This window comes from Podarcis tiliguerta (assembly GCF_965153285.1).
Source record: "Podarcis tiliguerta genome assembly, chromosome: 6".
NCBI lineage: Eukaryota > Metazoa > Chordata > Lepidosauria > Squamata > Lacertidae > Podarcis > Podarcis tiliguerta.
The window spans coordinates 67,850,599-67,873,978 of NC_139539.1; the positions used below are offsets into that span (position 1 = coordinate 67,850,599).

At 45.8% G+C, this 23,380-nt stretch overlaps 1 protein-coding gene across 3 annotated transcripts in view; it reads right to left on the reverse strand.

Moving 5' to 3' along the window:
- Positions 1-22,676, reverse strand: part of LPAR3 (lysophosphatidic acid receptor 3) — a 28,977-nt gene extending 6,301 nt beyond the window's left edge. The window contains exons 1-2 of one of the 3 annotated variants that reach the window (XM_083445044.1): positions 22,001-22,676; positions 7,960-8,716 (exon numbers count right to left, since the gene is read on the reverse strand). In XM_083445044.1, the coding sequence (XP_083301170.1) occupies positions 7,960-8,695 (736 nt within the window). In that variant the 5' untranslated portion in view covers positions 8,696-8,716; positions 22,001-22,676. Of the gene's footprint in view, positions 1-7,959; positions 8,717-11,285; positions 11,321-17,681; positions 18,126-22,000 lie in introns of those variants that run through there. The other 2 variants (XM_083445046.1, XM_083445045.1) reach the window with 2 other exon arrangements.
- Positions 22,677-23,380: the final 704 nt, after the last annotated feature.

The following is a 23,380-nucleotide window of genomic DNA, read 5'->3' on the forward strand; positions in this document are numbered from 1 at the left end:
AAATATTCCAGCAAGTTATGCCAGCGCTCTGTTTCCCCGCCCACAAACCATGCAAATGTAGGGCAATGGAAACCTAATCTGAACGGGGACAAGAGTTCAAATCCCAATCCTGCAGTCACCTTGAAATGGGCAGCTTTATTTGAATTCCCCTATCAGTGTTGCAGGCATTCTAAGAAATGCGTATGGCGGTGAGACCTAACTGTGGGCAGATCAATGCCATAAATTCAAAGCACATGCCGTTCCTCAAAGAATCCTGGGAACTGTAAGTTTGACACGGGTACTGGGAACTGTAGCTCTATAAGGTGAAAACTACAGGATTTGGGGGGGCTGAGGTGCTTTAAATGTACTTTAACTGTATGGTGTGGCTCTGCCCTGTCCCTCCCTGCCTTCCACATACAGGACAAGGCCAAGTACATCTCAATCACTTTTGAAACAGCTACTCAGTTCATTTGCACAATACAAAAAAATGTCAGTGTAAGCTATATAGACGTAAGCGATACGAATTTATACGGAGAGAGAGACCTTTTTATTTGCTTTTTGGTTTCTGCAAGCATCATTTCTGCTCAAATATAAGCATGTTAGGACAGACTGCCGATCACTCTTCAGCTTAGCAAAAACCAAAGTCATGTGTGGACTTGCCTGGAATGTCACCTCCTTTTCTTTCAAAAGGCTGCTTTGCATTTTTCACTGGGATGCTTCTGCGCAAGCTACATGCAGTGAAGCATCTAGAACATGAAAAAAAACAGCAACACTGTGTTGCTGGATCAGATGAAATATTCATCCAGTGTGTTTTTAAGAGCAGCCAACAGGAGACCACTGAAAGCTCACTCAACATGACTTCCTATTCATCCTTAGATGTGAATTCCTACCGTAGGTGACATTTCCATTTACAATCATACCTTGGAAGTTGAGTGGAATCCGTTCTGAAGGTCCGTTTGACTTCCAAAACGTTCAGAAACCAAAGCAAGGCTTCTGATTGGCTGCAGGAAGCTCCTGTAGCCAATCGGAAGCCACAGAAGCCCTGTCATACATTCAGCTTCCAAAAATAGTTCGCAGACCGGAACACTCACTTCCAGGTTTGCAGCATTAGGGAGCCAAAACGTTCGAGAACTAAGCTGTTTGAAAACCAAGATACGACTGTAGCTGCCCTGGCTAAATAGACCTTTCCACCATGGATGTGTAGCTCAACGAGGTCTGAGCATGCTCACAAACATTTGAGAGTCTAGAAGAGTATGGAAGAGTAGTGAATTTCATGAGACAACAGCACACTTTATTTTCTTGCCTGCAAACCTATAGGCCACTGATTAGGTGATCCTGAGTTCTACTATTATAAGAAAGGAAGAAAATATTTTGTTTTATAAACCTCTATATCATGATCCAGCCGCCACGTAAAACACCTACTTGTTAAACAAGCCAGCCGCGTATCAACCCATTGTTGGAAGTTGGCTTGTTTTAAAATTGATGAGTGTGCCTTTTAAACCACGTTTCGTAGTTCACATGGCAAGGAATGAAACTGAAATCACAGTGAATTCCTGATCACCTGGACTGCTTAAAGTGCAACTGAATACTGGTTTATTTCTGCCTCCTGACTGCAGGGGTAACATGAGAGGGGAGTGCTTGAGCCCAAAGTATCGCCTAGGTTTGCAAAGGCTTCTGAACTAAACCATGGTTTGGCATTACGTGCACATTGGACCACTGTGCCTCTATTCATAGATTACTTGTGCAATTGATTGATTGTACTTATTAACTACTTTAGGCTTCATTTCAGAGGAAAAAGCAGGGAACAACACAACCATCAAACGCAATGAAGCATCTGTTGAGTGGATATTTGAATAGACAAGCGGTTATCTGGATCACTTTCTGCTAAATCTGGATCTGATCACGTCAAGGACAAAGAAAAAGCTGGGGACTATGGAACTGTGGGTTGGGATCCATGCTGTGTTCTTAAGGGAAACTCAAGTGGGAGCGGGGAATCACGAGGCGAAAGGAGCAAGAAGAAGAACAAAAGGGTCGATGATAGGGCTCTCCCCTATCTGTCCAAGGGTCAGAGTAACACAGACATTGCACACGTAGGTCAATGGAACTGGCAACCACAGCAAGTAATTTCTGTCTAACGTTATCTAAATTTCTCTACCACTCAATTGGGTGAGCCTCCCAAGAAGACAGCTATCATTATCCAAAGATATGAGAGCGCATGATAAAATTGACTCGGTGGAAATATTTGCTAGTCAATCATAATAATAAGACAATGAGCGGATAAGAGTTTTTCTTCTTTTTCTCGTAATTCTGGGACCCGGGGTCAACCAATAAAGCTGAAAAGTGTAGATGTGGGCCAGGACAGAGGAAGTGCCTCTTCCCACTGAGCACAGCTAAGCCAAGGAACTCACCACCACAAGATGTAGTGAATGAGGATTATCAAATTGGAAAGTTTTTTGTAGGGGAGGAGGATACAACTATTGGTGGCTGTAAAACAAGATGAGAGGCACCATGGCTCTGAATGCCAGCTGCTGGAGAGCAGTAGAATAAGAGGGTCAGCTAGCCCTTATTTATGGATCAGATTAGCTCTGGAAAACAGGATGCTGAAAAAGGCAGCCTAGAAAGGGTTCTTGTAATCTAGATGTTGGTATCACGTTGGTATCAGAAAGAAGCAGGCAGAATGGCAATAATGCAGAACTATTTCTGGTCTGTTTTCTAGGAAATGGAAATATGAAATGAATTCTCACACAGGCTACAAGTCTAAACATCTTCAACGGCTGACAACCAGAAAACCGTTTCAGATAAAAAGGAAGGCACTCAAAATAAATGGAAGGCATTGTGACTAAAATACGTAGTTTCCAGAGAGTGGAAACTGTCATTTAAAGAAACCCAGCTAGATTCTAATCTCCCAACATAATAGGAGAAGGAATCAGAAACATCTGAAAAGCAACTGGCATGACGTCTGACTGGAGTGAAAATGCTGCTCTCCTGAGCAAATAGCCTATAGCTTACTGCGAAACTAAGCCCTTATCTGGCCCTGCCAAAATTTATGGAGAGCGTTGCCATCCATTTCGGTATGAGCTGGGTAAAGTCATGGCAGTGCATTATTTTACAAGCGGTTTGCGCCAGCGGGCTCTGCTTTCCCACTGAAAGGCAGCAAAACATACTTGAATCAGTGCAAATATGTGCACTCGGAACCTTTCATCCAGAGGCATTTGCAATTCTTGTTAGCAGTACTTATTTGAGGAAGGCTTATTGGGTATTCGTTCTACTTGCTTTCCTGCTCAGGTATCTTTAAAAACTAAGTAATAAAAACCAATTGCCGCTACAAGTTTTCAGAATTAGGGTCGAAGCCCCCTTTCCCTGGCAAGACTCTTTGCCCCTGTAATGACTGCAGAAATTCAGCAACTGAAGTTCTCGTTATCACTGTGTATTCAGGCCAGGAAAACAGTATTCACTTCTTAAATTTCAGCCTGCCGTGCCACTGGTAAAAAGTGCAATAGTTTTGTGAGTGGGTGGGTCGTAGATATATAGAGTTCAAAAGCTTACGGTAGGTATTTAGGGTTGCATCTTCTCTGTATTTAAAAACTAATTTTTAAAGGTTATGCCTCACTGTAGCACAGGGGTAGCAGTCTTAATAGGATCTGGAGGGGCGGTCCCTGATTGGCACCACAATCTGAAATGGCATCAGAAGGCCTCAGGCTATGCAGAGAAAAGTTAGCTCTAAGCAAGGATTCTCCACTGACAAAGTCAAAAGGGCACAATCTAGGTCACCGCCAAGATGCAGCAAAAGCTAGCCGGAACTGTAGGAACCACCAATGGCAAGTTTGATATTGACCCAAAATAGTACCCCACTCCCCACTAGGTGTACAGTGGTACCTCGGTCTATGAACAGCCCTGTTAACGAACTATTTGGGCAACGAACTCCGCAAAACCGGAAGTAGGTGTTCCGGCTAGCAAACGTTGCCTTGGAAGCCAAACGGTGGAAGGGCACCAGCCTCTGTAGGGAAAGCGCACCTCGGTTTAAGAATACTTTGGGTTAAGAACGGACTTCTGGAATGAATTAAGTTCATAGACCGAGGTACCCTGTACTTCTTTGTCCTCTCCCTTATAAGTGAATGGATGACGTTCCCTCATACAGGAAAAGAGGAAGTACTGCACTGAGGGGGTTGAAGATATGCCCCTCACAGTGGACATGTTCCAGCCATCAGGAGATGGGAGGCACAATGCATCTGTGCACATGCGTGCGCACACACACTCACACATTAACAAACAAACCACAAAGCCCCCGAAATACAATTATCTAGGTACATACACACAACCAAGCCATAAAGCCCTTCTTCCATTTGTAACCTGCTCCTTGTAGTAGCATAGTTAAAAGTCACTAAAAAGAAATTCCACACCCTCTAACTTTAGAAAGTCTTTCTCTGATATCAGAAGTGTGGCCATTTATTGTGGATTGCTCAGCAGTAAGAGAAAGGTGCTGTTGCTTTTTACTGTGGCATTCCTGAAGAAAAATTATGGGGCTAAGAAGCCTGAACAAACCATGGCTCAAAACACATCTTGATGCTATAGATGCGTAAGATTTGACAAATAAGAGAGCAAAGCTTTTGCTGGGGCTGTGTTGGTTCTGGTGTCCTGTAACCTGTCTCCCAGCATGTCCAAACAGGCAGGGAAAAGAAGGAGAGGAAATGTAAACCACCCAGGGAAGAAAAGAGAGAGGCGTGGGAGGATTTCTAACTTCCCAGAATGCACACCATGGTTTTGCTTTAAGCAAACAGATTGTGTTGCCTCCTACCAATGGTAATAGTCAATAATATAAGACTATATGGGGTACAGACATAGCTCAGTGGTAAAATGGTAAGTGTGCTTTGCATACAACAGGTCCCAGTTTCAATCCAAGGCATTTCCAGGTAGGGCTGGGAAGAACCCCATCTGAAACCATGGAGAGCTTATACTGACTCAGTATAAGGCGACTTGCTATGTCCATCTACCCCAGTGCTTCCCAAACTTAGATCTCCAGCTGTTTTTGGACTACAACTCCCATCATCCCTAGCTAACAGAACCAGTGGTCAAGGACGATGGGAATTGTAGTCCAAAAGCAGCTGGAGCCCCAAGTTGGGGGGGGGGGGACTGCTCTACCCAAAGCTATTGTTTTGTATCTACTAAAGTCAGCTGAATTGACCCAGTGGAAAAACAAACGTGCCTCGCAACGGGACAGCTGTATTGTAGAAGACAATCCCTACTTTGAATTCACTATGTCAACCACAATGTATTTGTTTAGATCTAACAGCTGGGTCCCCGTCCCCCTCCGCCTTTCCCACACATACTTTGTGTTGCGCTACGAGAAAACAAGGCCTCCTTGAGAAATTCTGATGCCAGACCTAAGCAGCGGAGTCCTTGGGTCTGGCATTCAATAGATAAATGGGCGAAGCATTCGGACTATGAAAAGAGAGGCTGTCCTCCATGTTACAGATATCTTGCAATGTTACAATAGGGTCAGTAGCGGTCTCCCCCAAGGCACAGCAATGCTTTCTTTTGTTACCTCCTGTGAAAAGGACATGGCATGGTTATGAAAGAAGCTATTCGGTGCCTGACAGGCAATTGCAACATGAATAACAGCCACGGCAAGATGCTCAGGGTCACCTCATCTCACTTAGCATTCCTTGACTGTTATAATATTTGCACTGCACACTGCAGATGCCCAAGCAGGTGAGAATGAAAATTCAATACTAGATTTGGTTTGGATATAAAGGTGTTCTGTATAACAGCCTTCCCCAACCTTCAACGTGGTGCCCTCCGGATGTTCTGGCTTGCAGCTCCCATCAGCCCCTTAGCTAGCATGGCCAAGGACAACAGGAAGTTGTAGCCCAAGATAAACAAGAAGGTACTACATCAGGGAAGGAAGCTGTATTCGGAGTCTTCCAATCATGGGACAGGGTTCACCTGCCAGTAATTAGAATAGAGGCTCCATCTCAGCAGGTTTTCAGAACCTGGGCACTAGGGACAGAGCAATATAATGATTGTGAGGAGAATGAGCTCTGGGGAGAGGGAATGGGTAGAAGGTGATACACTTTATAAACAGGGGAAGTTAAGATCTATCGCAGTGCCAATAAACCACCAGAGAGATTCTAGACTGGCCTTACTTATAAAAGGACTGCATTTCAAGTTGGAAGGGACCAAACCTTCCTCTTAATACTGTGGCTGAATTGTGGCAAAAGGCACTTAAGGAAACCCCCAAGTTCCACCCCCCCCCGACTCCCATCCTCATTTTACTCAAACCATACCCATCCTATAGCCTTCCTAAAGCTGCAGCTGAAAGGATAACCACAAAAAAGGGTTAAAGGGCCAATCTATGGAGTAGATTGAACCCATCTCAATATTTTGGGATGCAGTGAACAAAAGTTAACAAGCCCACAGGTTGGTTGGTTGGTTGGTTTGTTTATTTTTAAAAACCAGGGCATCAGCCCAGCCACATCATTTATGGCCAGGACATTAGAGTGAAGGGTGTGTAAGAAATTTATTATTATTAGCCAGAAAGAGTGAACTAGCTTCTCTTCCCCTACCCCCCCCCCCCAAGTTTACAAGAGCCGGTGTGCCTGGAGGCAATTCCAACTCATCTCAGATGACCATATATTAAGGTTAAAGCCTGATTTCAACCTAATTTTTTCCTTGTACAACTACCAAGTATACTGACAAGCCTCATACAGTTTGTGAGACTTTGGGCTTCCTCTTGGGATCTTTTGCTGTTTGTTGCAAAGCTGCTGGTGCCAATTAATGCAATCAGACATATTGCTGCTATTCCTAGTTCTTAGGTTTCCCGTCAGTGTATCCACCACCTGTGCATGACCTAGGGATGGGGTTAAAATTCAATTCAGCTTGTATTTAAAGCTATCAAATTTGCACTTTATGAAACAATATGAGAACCAAAACGCAGCTTCTACAAATTTTGTGATGCAGTTCACCAAACAAATGTTGACTAAAATGCATATATTAGAGGAAAGTGTGCATAAAATGAACATACAGTATTAATAAAAGGGGAAAAAACATGCAAATGATGCATTGTATTAGGAGAAAATGATAGCAAAGAAGTAGTCAAAACTGCATGTAAAAATGTGTTTATGAATTCACACTAAAATGCTGATGAATTTTCTTGATGGTTTTATTTTTGGCTGCAGAAATGTGGAGAACCAAATTTAAAACTGGAAAAATGAGGAACCGAGAGAGCCAAAATTGACAGATCTGTCTATCCCTGTGCATTACTACCACAAACCCTACAGCTGAATAGTAAGGTTGGGTGTGAAGTCAAGCTATCAGCATGAATGTCAGAAACCCTACAGGAGGGAAAATGCACAAGCCACCTCCTAAGACAAGCATTGGCAAAGTCGGCCCTCCAGATGTTTTGAGACTACAGTTCCCATCATCCCTGACCACTGGTCCTTTTGGCTATGGATGATGGGAGTTGTAGTCCCAAAACATCTGGAGGGTTGCGTTTGTCTATGCCTGTCCTAAGATATTGCATTTGAAGAGTGGGGTAGTGTTACCATACCTCACATTTATAATTTTTCAGCAAAGCACCATGCTGGGAATGCAATAAGCTTACAGGTAGATGCATCCTCCATCTGCAGGTTAAATGGCTTTGACTAGCCACTTTGTAAACTAAAGCTGGTTATTATTCATAAGCAGCCTAATGATTCATAAGCAGCCCAAGGCCAAGAATCAGGTCAATGGCTCCCATGGCACCACAAACATAGATCCAAGAGAACGGATGAGGCATGGAGTAATAACACCCTCTTGCAGCTGAAGACACATGGTGAGTTTCCATCCCACCATCTCAGAGCCCCCGTCCTACGATGAGGACCACGTGGGCCCTAATCACCGGAAATGTAACCACAGATGGCTCAGCCAAGATCTACCATCCTTCTCAAACTGAATGATGATGATGATACAACACAAGCACATCTGCCCTCCACATCCTCTTACCTAAGACCGCCATGACTGTCTTCATAAGTTTCATTGGAGTCCTCCTGCGGCTGATGGATCCACTCGTGTGCGGAGATAAAACATTTGTTTTCCTCTGGACGTACATGTAGATTCTTATGTACACCACCACCATGATGAAGAAAACCCCCAGGTTGGAGACGGTCCAAAATATCAAGTAACTCCTGCTATAAATAGGAGCCAGCGAAGAGCAGGTTGAGATGTCACAGAGGCAGTTCCAGCCCAAGGTGGGCACCGCCCCCATGAAAATAGCTATGGCCCAGATCAACAAAATGAAAAAGGTGACCCTCTTCTTTGTGAGGTTGCTGTGGACCCTCATCCGAACAACAGACAAGTGGCGCTCAACGGCAATTACTAGCAAGTTGGCCAGAGAAGCCGTCAGGCTCGTGTCCAGAAGTCCCTGTCGCAAAAACCACCTGTTAACAGTTAACGTTTTGGAGACTGGGCCGGTGTTGAACATCAAGAATACATAAGCGATGCCTGCAAAGAAGTCCGCAGCTGCTAGGTTGGCTAGCAGGTAGTAGAAAGGGAAGTGGAACTTCTTGTTTTTGACCACAGCGGCTATGACCAGTGAATTGGAGATGAAAATGAAGAGGCAGAAGAAGGCCCCGAAACATAACACAATGACGAGAGTTGTCCCCGTCCACTCATCTGCTGTGGCTGTATTACTCATGTTATAGAAGAAGTCCATGCGTTTATCATAGTGGCATTCATTCATCCTGGATTAGAGTATGGCATCCTAGGGGGAGAGAAAAAGAAAGGAAGGTTAAAAAAAATGGATGATAGGAGTGGTGCCATCTTGGAATTGCCATGGATAAGGAAGCTGTCTGAAACAAATATTTCTCACCTTCGAAAGTCAAATTTTGCAACTACACAGGTTACGCAAAGCAGGCAAGCTAAATCCATTTATGTGCACATTTATGCCTTTTACTCCGGTTTCAGAACCTTGATGTTTTTAGGTAGAGTCCTTATATGCAAATGCCCCGTTTTAAGAGTTCCTACACGCCACAAGCAAGCCACGTGTCAGACTCCAGATCCAAGCATATTCAACGCTCTTCCAAACGAATCAGATACTCTTTGTCATTTTATGGCAAGACATTCTGAGTGCCCGTTAATATTTAAAAAAACAAAAACCCGGAGTGTAAATTAAATATATAAATGCCTTTACAAACGGCTTATTTATGTAATTAAATGTCCCAAATGTCCCGTCCATGGATTTAATGACATGGAATTTACTAAATTTATTACATTTCTATCCCACCGTATTGGTCGCAATATCAGGTACATATATTTGATGTGATGAGCAAGAGACGCCTGAGCCTTTCCTAGTTTTACTAAGGAGTCCTGCCCCGTTCTTTAAGAACTCCCAAGCCTCAGGGGAAACATTTGGAAAACCTTCAGGGCAATCAATCAATCAATCAATCAAATGTTTAAGAGATTAGGAGTGGCAATTCTGCCGCAACCTTAAAAGCAAGTTCCGTTTCACGAATTTGCGTGGTGGATATGTAGGAAAATACAGGCATTCTGGGAGAGTATACACGCAGAGCTGCAAAAAATGCTAAAGATCTCTTTCAATAAAAAACCAGAGGCCTACCTCCTGGGAATAACAGATTTGGATATTCCACAAAAGAGGAAGGGTATCTTTTTATATGCCACGGCGGCAGCAAGAGTTTTGATCGCAGCAAAATGGAAGAGTAATGAAATCCCCTCTATTCAAGATTGGATCCAAAAGCTGACAGAATATGCTGAATTAGATGGTTTATCAGAAAAAATAAAGAATAAATCAAAACAGGAATTTGTTTCTAAATGGGAGGTTTTCAAAGAATATTTGAAAAATAAATATAGTAGTTTAAATTCTGTTGCAGCATTCGAGGAACTTCAGTAAGAGTAGTAAGGTAGATATAAGAAATTAGATTTAATGAGAATAAGTTTAATTATAAGAAAAAATGTGTATGGGCAATAAGTAATATGAATTTGAAGTATGGAATGGACGGGAGGTCGGGTCTTTAGTGTTAAGACCAATAGATGTTTTATTGTCTGCTAGGAGTATTGTGTGTCTATGGTTGTTTTTGTGATTAGTGTATGGTTTGGTATTCGTGTTCGGTGTTTGTTTGTTTGTCTTTCTTGTTGTATAAATAAAAAACATTAATAAAAAAAAAAAAAGCAAGTTCCGTTTCACTAGGAGTCGTGTTTGTTATGTATATCTGCATATATTCTCTATAATTTGTATGCTAGGTAATAATTTTCACTCTCCTAGGTCGCTAGCTTTATTTAGGCACACAAGAGTCAGCTAAGCAGGCGTCGCTCGCCGCTTCTAACTTAAAATGTGCACACTGTGTGCTAATTGTGACACAGTCACTCAGGTTCTGCATTCCTCCCAGAGCACATGGGCAGTTGGATGAAAAAGTTGGCAGAGCTCCCACACTTCCAACAACTGTGTGGAACAGAGGTGAGGGCAGCCTTCAGCTTGTGAGAACCAACTTCATTTCACCGCCCCCCACTGAACCCCAAGATCTAACTGGAGCCAGGTACAAAAGATGTCCACTTAGAATTAAAGAACTTTGTAACCAGGAAATAGTTCTAAATCCCAGAACTGAATGGACCTTGCAGCTCTTCCACACAACAATCCAATCCTGGTAACCTTTGCTTCCGCTTCCTTCATTTCAGCACTGTAATGTGGAGGGACGGAGACATTTTGTTGTTGTCATTGTTAAATACTGGGAGTCTAGCATCCTTGATGGTCAACTTCAAATCATCCGAAGATCTACCACCCTACCTTCTGTCCACCCCAAGTATAGGAAGTGGCATTTCAGCAGGTGTAGTATATAACGCCAGGTAAACCTGCTGAAATCCCTTCTGGTACACAGTGGTGAAAGGTGCAAGAAGGAAATGCTTTGCTAAGCTTGAAGCCGTCACCTTTGAGTCAGGTAGGCCATTACTTTTGGGAAGAGCAGCAGACCTGCCACAATTTATGCAACCAAGGCCTCTCCTTATCCCTCTATCACTTGCGAACCATAGAACTCACAGTTTTCCTCCCTAGTTGCTATAGCTACTCAAATAGCACTAGTGTTGCTCATTCCCTACCAGTCTGATCCTGTCCTCTTCTTGTTCCTGTCAACAGTGTGTTGGCAAGCGCATGAAGAATCAGGTTCCCTGTGAGGTAACTTCAGAGTTTGAAGACTTAAAGGAAGAGGAAGGAATACAGTAGCCAATGGTGAGGGAGCCTGTGTCAGCCAGAGAGGACTGCATTTTTTTTGTTTCTGGACAAGCTTTTGTGCAGAGCCAGAGGCAACAAATTTACAATTTACCTTTGTATCATATGCTGGTTCCTACACAGACCTCTCATCCCTCACCCAGGCAAGCAAAAGATATCATCAGAGTTCAAGGGCACATTCCAGTCAGGCAAAAAAAATAAAAAAAACACTCAAGGAGGCTGTGAAGCAAGACTGCTGAGGGACATGGCCTCAGGAGAAGTGGTGTGGTCTGGGGAGAGTCCTAAGGGCCAGACAGAGAGGGCAGGAGTCTCCATGGGATACGAAGCCCTATAAACAGAGAGGATGCTTTGCTTGATTGAGCAACCTATAAAGCCTTGCCCAAGGTAAATGAACAGAGGAAGGAGGCCTCCAATAACCATGTCAAGAATCACATGTGTGCTGTTAAGCTTCCCTGGGTCAGTCCACCCAAACATTTTGGCCCTTTTTCTGGACCTCAAAACAACTGAATCAAAAACTAGCTGGTGACCTTTGGGGCTCCTCTGAGCCAGACCCTTCCTTGTTGAAGAAGAGCACTGGACCTCCATGACTGTGATCCATTGGAGCTCATCTCCACATGCTCCTACTTACCCAAGGAAGAATCGCAAGGTTGGAAAAGGACGGGCTCATTTGTTTCATTGTGGGATTCCATGAAAAATCTCTGCCACCCCTTAATTTATATAAAAACATAATAAAGCATAAAACATTAAAACAAACTTCCCTATACAAGGCTGCCTTCAGATGTCTTCTAAAGGTTATATAGTTACTTATCTCCTTGGCTCGGGGGGGGGGGTGTCGCATAACTTCATACCCTCCAACATTTCTCCAATGAAATAGGGATGTCCTAAAGAAAAGTGGGACATTCCGGGATCAAATCAGAAACCGGGATGGCTGCTGTAAATCCAGGCCTGCCCCTGGAAAAGAGGGACACTTGGAGGGTCTGATATTGGTGGGCATGTTACTTTTTCCAGAGGTGTGTTTGAATGCACAGCCTTTAAGGTCAGGTGGAACTTATGTTATTTGCAGAGGAGGGTATAAGCAATCCCTGTCCTGTCTAGTTTTCAGGACTCTGGGTAATTCTGTTGATATTGCCTGACCAGAACTTTCCCATGGCAGAAACACCTTGCCTGCATTGTTATTCACAGGAAAAAGAACATGCTGCCTGTTCTTTACAGACACTGTGTACTCAACTTCCTGCTTTGCTTCTGCTGTATTCTCACAGAGCCACCAACCAGGATTTCAGCTGAAGGTGTGTGTCTCACCACCCCACATGCGTTTCAAGTCCTGAAGTGCACAATGGATAATGACATCATCTCTAGAAGGGTGCTCGTCTTGCACAGTAGTACTTCATGCCCCCCACATCCCCTGCAAAAGGCTTCGGGGTGGGGGGGCAGAACCCCTAAAATGGCATACGGGGTGGGTGGGTGTATCATTCTGTCTGGCAAGCCAAACTGCTTGCACAGATGGAACAAATGCAATGTTGAATTGCACCCCGTGACTTGATAAGGAGCCATCCCAAAATACAAAACTGGGAGATGAGAAGCAGCTATGAGGATTAGTGTCCTTGCATTCTCAGCAACATGGCCAAGCTCATGGGTGCGATCAGGGGCATACGAAGGGGGGCGGAGGGGTGGTCCACCCTGGGCACCACTCTAGGGGGGTTGACAAGATGGCCAGCTGCTCCCCCCCCAGCTGTAGAGCAGCCAAGGGCGCATGCACAGTTAGTATGGGCGCCGTTCGCGTAGCATCCGTACGGGCTGCCGCGCATGCGCAGTCCATACAGACGTCACACATGTGCCACTGGGTGGTTTACCCCATCCCTCAGCATCCCACCCTGGGTGCCGGAAAGGGTTCCTCTGCCACTGGGTGCTGTCACCCCTTTTAAGTCATTAGGTAACTCGGAAGAAGCAGCTGCATGGAACTAGAGGAGCTACCAAGAATGCCAAGAAAACAACAACATAAATGTGAAATATGAAGGCAAACGTTTTGATTGGGGTTTGATAATGTTCCTTTCACATAAAGAAGTGCTTGCTGGATCAGGCCAAAGGCCTCCCTCTTGCACAGCATCCTGTTTTCACAGTGGTCAACCAGATGCCTGTGGGAAGCCCTCAAGCACAAATAATGTGGTCATCTTATACACACAGCAATGAATCATTAACTTTCCATTTAGTGTAACAATGCAAAATGCAAATTGATTTGTAGGGAAAGGGTTTGCAACCGGATCTCTCTGATGGAGTGCTGGTTCACAAAATTAATGGTTTTCTTTTTCTTTCTTTCTTTTTTTTAACACTAGAACATGCAGGCTTATTCTTTAAGAAGAAGAAGAAAAGATAAGTATATCTCTCCTGCGCTGGAATATGCAAGATTTCTGGTAAAAATGAAGACACAAAACATTTCTGGACTACATACATACATACATACATACATACATACATACATACGAATATCTCAAGGGCTGTCACATAGAAGAAGGAACAAGCTTGCTTTCTCCTGCTCTGGAGGGCTGGACTTGAACCAACAGCTTCAAGTTACAAGAATGACCGCTCCCCACATTAAATGGGGGGCACCCTTTGCGTGGTCGCGCGCAGCCCCCGGGACCCTATGCAGCACCATTAACACAGGCTTGGCTTCACCTTCCCCAGGTGGGGTACCTGGAGGTCTCCACCTACCTCAGCCTGTTGCCCAATCCCACCTGGGGAGGTGTTGCCAAGGTGATCAGGCCAGGTAGGGGGAGGGACCACCCTGCCCACACACTAGGGGGAGGATCTTACCTGGGAATCGTGACTAAACATGTGGGAAAACTTTCTGACAGGAAGAGCTGTTCAGCAGTGGAACAGTCTCCCTTGGGAGGTTGTGGACCCTCCTTCCCTGGAGGTTTTTAAGCAGAGAATGGATGACCATCTGTCATGGATGCTTTAGCTGAGATTCCTGCATTGCAGGGGGTTGGACTAGATGACCCTTGGGGTCCCTTCCAACTCTACAATTCTATGATTCTACAATTTATAAAAAGATAGAGTTGGGGGAAAATACTTTGTGCAATGTTTATTAACATTTCCAAGAAAAATAACTACCTATGGAAGTGTGCCAAGAGTAATAATAATAATAATAATAATAATAATAATAATAGGAAAAATAAATTTATAAACAGAAATAATGGAAAGCAATAGCATTTTTTAAAGCTGGTTTTCAAAGGCAATTCTGCCAAGTAGGCAAAACCTCAATTTGTTCAAGCATCATCAGCTGTTTGAAAGACTGGATAATATTTGACCATGATCACATAACATCTGACAAGTTAGTTTGATTGGTGTGTTGGCCAATCGTAACAATGTCTATTGAATACTGCAACTATTTAAATATATTGTACAGAAGATACCTTTGAATAATCCAAGTGAAAAGCAGTCCACAAGTGTGTCTTATCATCACTTTATTACTTCCCAGGCGTGAGTAAATAATTAAAAGTCAACAGAGGCGAGCCACACACGGAAAGACAATATTATGCAATGCTAATGTTAGACATTGTGGGCCATTTTTGTACCATACTCCTCTAGTTCAAAGCTACTGCAGCCATGCTAAAACCTGTTAAGGGCAGACACCCAGTACATCTCTAGTTACCACAAATTTAGACTCTGGAGACTTTCATAATTTAAGATCTTCTGAAATTACGGTTTAGGAAGTCTATACATGGCATCTAACCTAAAAACGTCATGACAAAGCTTTCATTTAAAGACTCCCGGAGTTGAGGACTAAAGAAAGAGTTGGCATCTCAGCCTGTAATGAGGAAATAATCTCAGCATTTAAGACATTATAAAGCCGGTCTCTATACTATTTACTAAATATGTATGTGCCAACTCCTTTCGTCACCATCATATCCTTTCCCCCTTAAGCTTTGCTCTTCACCCGGGCAGTATATACCGAGAACAGGATTGGGAGTCAGCAGAGATTACTGGATTGAGCCTTGATCGGGATGACTGGATACTTCAACATGTCGGCCAACAAAACAATACACAGCTGTGCAGAGTCACCATATCTCAGCCTCTTGTCTTCTAGTCTAGACAATTCAATACCAAATCAGTTGCAAAGATATTGCTACTCTTCATACTGGGAACACAATGCAAATGAAGCTTCCCCCCCCCCACACACACCACCCAAAAAAAGCATAAAGGATTTCAGAAAAGCAGTTTCATTGACCTGTGGCAGCAAAAGCACACTTGCCAAGATCCAGAGGGGACATTCCATGCTCAGAAACTAGGTTGTACACCTGGGGGAGCCATAGTTCAATGGTAGCGCATCTTGCTTTGCATGCAGATGGTCACAGGTTCAAATCCCAGCCATACCTCCTGCACTCCGTTCTGCAGCACTGTTTGGCGCCCCTGCAGTGTGGCACCCAGTGTGACCACAGCGGCCTTGTGGGGATGATTGGGCAGATAATTCAGCAAATAAAAGTGTCTTCTGGAGGGGTTGGTGGGGAGTTGATGAGCAGAGTGGGCGGGGGCACAGCCCCTCCGGTATTCCTATATCTACACTGCCCTCATTACAGGAGTTTGTGCATGCATGTTTGTTGTTGTTGTTGTTTAGTCGTTCAGTCGTGTCCGACTCTTTGTGACCCCATGGACCAGAGCACGCCAGGCACTTCTGTCTTCCACTGCCACCCGCAGTTTGGTCAGATTCATGTTTGTAGCTTCGAGAACACTGTCTAACCATCTCGTCCTCTGTCGTCCTCTTCTCCTTGTGCCCTCCATCTTTCCCAACATCAGGGTCTTTTCCAGGGAGTCTTCTCTTCTCATGAGGTGGCCAAAGTATTGGAGCCTCAGCTTCACGATCTGTCCTTCCAGTGAGCACTCAGGGCTGATTTCCTTAAGAATGGATGTGTTTGATCTTCTTGCAGTCCATGAGACTCTCAAGAGTCTCCTCCAGCACCATAATTCAAAAGCATCAATTCTTTGGCGATCAGCCTTCTTTATGGTCCAGCTCTCACTTCCATACATCACTACTGGGAAAACCATAGCTTTTACTATACGGACCTTTGTTGGCAAGGTGATGTCTCTACTTTTTAAAATGCTATCTAGGTTTGCCATTGCTTTCCTCCCAAGAAGCAGGCGTCTCTTAATTTTGTGGCTGCTGTCACCATCTGCAGTGATCATGGAGCCCAAGAAAGTAAAATCTCTCACTGCCTCCATTTCCTCCCCTTCTATTTGCCAGGAGGTGATGGGACCAGTGGCCATGATCTTCGTTTTTTTGATGTTGCATGCATGTTTGGGCCACTGCAAAAGTTGCACCAACCACGGCTGCAAACGTTGTTTGCATTCTGAAAGCAGGAAAAGAGCCAAAGTGATTTTTGATCTCGTAAAGCCACGAGCAGGCGCCTTCAAAGTCCCTGAAATGTCTTGATTACAGTGGACTGAAAGTAAAATAAGAGTCCAACCTAGACAAATCTAGGATTTGCAGCCTGGTACAGGGTATATTTTCGTTTCGCTTTCCAGTGCACATCCAAAACTTATATAAAGAGAGGAAAGATAAAAATACCCATGTTGCTATCAATAGCCATCAAGCCATAAGCACTATATCAAGCATGTTTTCCTCTATTTCACACATTGCATAATTAAGTAGCTGGAATGAGTTGGGAATAATGTCCAGAATATTTCATTGGAGAATGTGACACGTGGTGTAGAATTTTAATTCAGAATGTTCCTAGGTTGTTGTCGCTTTGGCTTTCAGACAATATCTTAATTCAAATCACAGGTGAGACACATTAAAATTCCAATATCAATGGAGCTGATAACAGAAAAACTTCATTTGAGTTGGTTGGGCATATCCACACCACACATGGTATCCTGGGAATTGCGGTTTGCCAAGGGTGCTTGGAATTGTAGCTCTCTCTGGGTGGGTAAACAAGAGTTCCCATAATTCTCTGGGGGAAGCCATGTGCTTTAAATGTACGCCATGCATGTGACCAAGTCTGAGTCTTTTCTCATGGCAGAGAATGTTTCTTCCAGTTGAAACTATTTTTTACACGTGAGACTAATCTTCTGCTGCCCCAGTAAGTATAAACAAGAATAAAGATAACATCAACTAAGGTGCTACTGGAAGGAATTTTTTATTTTGTTTCGACTACAGCAGACCAACATGGCTACCTACCTGTAACATCAACTGTTCTGACACAAATTAACAGTATCGGAAGTACTCTTGTTCAGATCGCTGTATGCAAAATCTTATTCTTCCTACACTGGAAGAATGAAGGGCATGTAATTTAAAGTGGAAAAGTTTACACTGTTGACTTGTTCTCTTAAGCCCTCTTGAAGCAGGAGAAGGGTGGGGAACCTTCTTCAGCTGAAGCACCACATTTTTTCTCACAAATAACCTTCTGAGCGTCAGAAGCAAACAGCTGGCAGGGCCAGAGGCGAAGTGGGTGGGATCAGAAGCAAAGGTGGGTGGAACAATGGGGCTGACTCTCACCTTTGCAAAGGAGGTTGCAATCAAGCCACACAAAAGCTAGGCGCTTCCACCTGCCCGTGCATCATTGCCATAGTACGGGGCGTATTCCAGCTTGAATGTGGGCTATGATGAGATCTGAGATCTGGCCAGAGGGAACTTGGGGCAGCATTTGGCCCATCAGCTACAGGTACCTCAGTCAGTAGAGCATGAGACTCTTAATCTCGGGGGGGTTGTGAGTTTGAGCCCCATGTCGGGCAAAAGATTCCTTTCATTGCAGGGGGTTGGACTAGATGGCCCTTGTGGTCCCTTGCAGCTCTGTGAAAATTGTGCAAATCCTGATGTAGAAAAAAAAGGCAGGCAGAATATGCTCCGCAGCAAAAGGATGATGTGCGTGAGGAATGCCGAATCCTGACCCAAACCAATGGCTGCCTCCTCACTGCGCTCTCTCTCTCCAAGCACTTTATTCGCAGCTGGAATGAGGAAAAGGAACACCTTGAGACACAGACTGTAGGCAAGTGAGCTGCAGGCAAGGAATGAAGTCCACAATCCCGGAGGCCAGCTAATTATGCTACCAAGTTCTGTCCCCTTTTTGTATAAAAAGAGCCCTGTTTAAACGAACGGTTCCACTGCCATCACATCTAGATTGGTCCTCAGACTTAGGACTCAGCTCCATTAGTCAAACAAACAGAGTTTTGAATGCATTATAAGCATGCAACACAGGATGGCGCTGGAGAGCAAAAAACATTCTTTGCGATTTCCCATAGTGTTTTTCCCCCTTTCGTTATAAAAATTTAATTTCTGACTTATTTATAGCGTTCCCCCCCCCCCCCGTGTGTAGATCCACCCTTAGTGAAGAGGCAATTAATGCTATAAAGAAGTAACATCCAGCCATCCCCAGTAACACACTTACAATGGAAAGCCACCGCAAGCTGCAAGTATTGTGTTACATTGTGTTACAGAAATTTTGCTAAAAATTTCTCAGACAAGCATGTACTTTATTTAGTATTTTTTTAGGTCATTTACACACCACCCTTAATTTGGAAAATCTCAGAACAGTTGTCAAATCCAGAGCAGTTTAGAGGGTAGACACAATGCAAGTAGCAAAACACACACACAGAGAGAGAGAGACTTTAGCTCCTGGCTATATCTGATAACACAGTGAATTCATCACTGTTATCGGCCTCAGCAATGGCGAACCTTAGAGCATTTAATCTCCACTTGGTGCCACTCTATTTCATGCCTCGATTAGCCAACAATTTGCCTTGCAATAGGCATTTGCCCACAAGGCTCAGTGACTACAAACTCTGGCTTATAATCAATTACGTCTATTTGCTAGCCTTCCCGCTCAACAGTAAATGGAAAGGATTGCCACGAATTCATTGGCGTTATTATTGTTGCTGTAGTCACAATTATTATTTTATGTTATGTACCATTAGCCAACTTCCAAATGAATGTAGGTACAGAGGTTAGGTAGCACGGCTGCTTAAGTGTATAATACTTTGCATGGCTGACAAAAAGAGTCTCATCCTTAGGGACACCGTTCCTTAAAGAGCCGCCCTCTGATTGTCACAAGGGAGGTCCAAGATAAGGGAAGAAGCCAACCCTTTGCATCTTATCTGCGGCCTGACAATGCAACGAAGAGCCCCGGCTCAATCCCAGTCTGCAGTCACCCAAATGAATGATTAGGTTTCAGCCTTACAAGTCACCCAGGATTATTACTGAATCCTGGTTTAAATATATCTGGCTGTCCAGGCGCTCTTGTAAACATATATCCCGAAAGAAGGCAGTTCCACTCTTGTTAGTAATATTATCTCTCAGGGTTGGAGCCCTATTGCAATTCTTTCCACTCTCCAGTAGCCAAGGATTCAGCCTTTTCCAGTGCTATTGCCTGCCCATGAAGTGAGCTGGCTAGCGATCACAAAGTCATTGAAAAGGCGACTGGGACAAGGCACTCAGCACAAAAACAAAGGCAGTGCCGCAGCCCTAACTTAAGACAACCTGTCTATTGAGCATTTGTTCTGATTGGTTTGCACAGAGTTTGCAGGGAGGTTATACAACATCAGCTGTTTATTGAGCATTTGCCAGTACAGTGGTACCTCGGGTTAAGTACTTGATTCGTTCCGAAGGTCCATTCTTAACCTGAAACTGTTCTTAACCTGAAGCACCACTTTAGCTAATGGGGCCTCCCGCTGCCCCGTTAGAGCACAATTTCTGTTCTCATCCTGAAGCAAAGTTCTTAACCTGAGGTACTATTTCTGGTTAGTGGAGTATGTAACCTGAAGCGTATGTAAACCGGGGTATCACTGTAGTTCTGTTGTGCAAGAGCACCATGTTCACTTTAATTGCACAAACTGAATTTGCCAGTATGTGGTTGAATACCACCCTCAAATTAGCAACCCTCTGGAAGGACCCACTGTCTGTATTTTGAAGAAGAAGAAGAAGAAGAAGAAGAAGAAGAAGGAGAAGAAGAAGAAGAAGTGTGTGTGTGTATTCTAGCCAGATTAGCATTGCAGTCAAATGATGGATACAGGAACTGTAAACAGAGAGAGGGAGAGGGAGAGAAAGAGGGGAGAAAACACTTTTACATTGGCCCCAAGGCGGTTGGATGAAGAAAGCAAAGGTAAGAGCTTATGCCAGAATGGCTTCATCAGAACCAAACATGTTGCAGAGGAAAATCGAAATGGCAGTGCTCAATGGATTGTGGATGAGGATTACCAAAAAAAACCCCAAACATCTGCCCTAGCTTGGCTGCATCAGAGTCAGTCACAACAACAAACAGGCATTTAGTAGCCCAGAGACCTGAGCGTATGAACATGGGCAATTGCCGGCTGCAATGATACACTTACTCTGAAGTCCATACATTAAATTAAACACACCTCTTCTTGGTGGTGATGAGAAGTTCATTCTTCCCTTGTTGGCAATCCTGCCAGCTTTGCTAACAAGGCAAGGGCAGGTCACGGCTGCTCCCATCTCTAATTGCACACCTGCCCTCTCCCTCTGAACACAGGGGCGGATTTGGGCAATACGGCAACCTGAGCAAGGACAAATTTTGGCACACACACCCAATATGACAAATAGGTTTCGTTATTATTTTGTGCCCCCTTGGCTCGGCGCCCTGTGAGGGGGGGGGGACGACAGCCTGCACTGCCCTAAATCCGGCACTGCTGGAAGGCTCTACCTCAAAGGTGAAGAAGCCTGTGGCCCTTTAGATCCAACTTCTCCCATCAGCCTCAGCCAGCATGGCCCATGGTTAGGAAAGATGGGAGCTGCCAGTCTGGAAGGGCCCACAGGCTCCCATCTTTGCTCTACCTGCTGGGGAAAAAAGCCTTCTCTCTTTGGGCAGTGCTGAAAGAAAGCCTGGTTCTAGCTGGGTCACCTAGAGGGAGCGAAAGGTGACCCCAGGAACTCCACCAGGAACTCCAACGGAGGAGCAGCCACCATTTCTGTCTGTTCACTCACACTTTCACGCTCTGTCCGGGCAGGGTGATGGGGCCCAATCCCCCAAACAGCACCACCCAGAAGCATGGGCAGAGGCAGGGGGTGGCTGCCGCCCCCACCACCACCACAAAAATCAAGTAAATAAATAAAAATACTTAGAAATTGTAGAAAGATTTTGACAGATTTTTCTGAGCTACCTTGGGTTCCAAAGAAAGTAATTTGAAACAACTGCTGTTGAGACATTTCCTTCCGAATCTGCTAGACAGAGAAGGGCGACCGATGGGTGTCCTGGCCCCCACCCCATCCTGGCTTCACTCGTGCTCAGAGGGAGAGTGCATGCAAGCAAATCACAGAACTGCAGAGTTGCAAGGGGTCCATAAGGGTCATTAAGTCATGCAGGAATCTCAGGCACGGTCTCCCATCCAACTAGGAGCAGCACCGGACCCTGCTTAGCTTTGCAACTGTGCTAGCATCGCTAGGAGAAGAAGGGAAGCTGCTCAAACTCCGGAGAGGAGAGAGGCGTCCCGCGTTCCCGATCCCCGCTGTCCTGTCGCTCCCCACTGCCCCGGAGAAAACTCTTTTTCCTTGCTTTGCACGTTGTCCACCCTCCTCCTCCTCCGCGCGCGCCTCAGCACCGCGGCGGACGCTGCTGGGCGAAGCAACAGTTTGGTCTCCGCGCGAAGCCAGAGGCGCTTGAAGAAGGCGGCGGCGGCGGCGGCGGCGCTCGAGTCGGAATCCCGGGGCAGTTCCTAGCTTCCCACGGGGACCCCGCTTCCACAAGTGGAAAAGGCGCCGAGAGGGGAGCCACAGGCGGGTCAGTCACCCTTCTCTCCCCGCTATTACCTCCGTACCCCACTCCCTGCCCGTCTCCCCTCACGGCAGGGCGCAAGCCCCTCACTCACCACAGCAGCCTGCGCGCGCGCGCCTCAGTTGCAGCCTGCCCGCATGCCCGGCTGGCACCCGCCACGCCGCCCGCTCGCTCTCCGGCGCCGGCTCCTTCCCGTCAAGCCGGACGGTGCACGCTCGACGTTTTGGGCGGCTGCGGCCCCCAGAGCCGCCGGCGTGGGCGTGGGCTGCCTCCTTCCCCCACCGAAGGCGGCGCGAGGGCGGGGAACCCTTGGGCGAGCCGAGGCGCCCTCCGTCGGTCAAGGCTGCCTTCTGGGCCGGCGCTGGGTACGTCGCCGCGCGGTTTCTTTCGCAACCTGCCGCTCTCGGGTCCTTCCCATTGGGCCCTCGGTGGTTTGTTATGGCTTCATTCGCAAGCGGAGGGCTGAGGAACTTCTCGCGGCGCTGCTCCCGAGCGAATGTGGAGCAAGGCGCAAGGGCGGCAGCGGCAACGGGAAAGCCCAGTCGCTGCTGCTTCGCTTCCCTGCCTGCTCCCGCCTCTTTCCTCCTCCTCCTCTCCCAGTCCCTCACAGCCACGAGTGAAAAACTCCTGCTCCTCCTCTACATTTTCTTCTTCTTCTCCCCTCCCCGCACTTCACATGCGTGCATACTCAGTCAAGACTAGCCCCCCAGGGCAAAGGGGGCAGTGCCCCACCGAGACCTGGGCCTGCCCTCACCTTCTTACCTCCAACTGGTCCAGGGATGGCACTTCCTCGGCGGCGTTGGTGTTTCACTTGTGAAATGGGCCTTGGTGAGGATGGGGGCAGAATTCGAATGTGTGCCCATGGCTCTGGCACCACCTCCTGTAGGGCTTCCTGCCTGGATGGGGCATCTGTCATGGACGCTTTAGCCGAGATGCCTGCATCGCAGGGGGTTGGACTAGATGACCCTCAGGGTCCCTTTCCAATTCTTTAAGATTCTAGGATTCCACCCTACCAGCCCCCACAGCTCAAAAGTTAAGCCCCACGGCTAGGGCATGGGAATTACTTCATGCGACAGAAGGGAGGAGGTACCTTCAGTCCTGTCTTAGCCTCTGGAAATTTGCATGGATGGCAGGTGTGCCTTGCTGCCCCTAATGCAGCAAGATTTGCAGCCATGTGGAAGGTTATGAACCAGACAGGGGCTGAACTGGCCACCCCGGTGCAATCACCTATGCCCAAAAGGCACTCTGCTCCTTTGCACCTTGCCAGGACTTTGAGGTCATCAGAGGATGCCCTCCCCAGGTGCCACGCTTCTCTGGTGCGTGGTATTTGGGGACCCATGCAATAGTGACACTTGATTCTGGACTGCCCTCCATTCTCAAGTGCAAACAGCAGCAGCGCCCATGCAAGTTTTGCCACTAGGTAAACATGGCTACTCACCCAAGTACAGTAGTTGACTAAAGTGATACCCTTCGC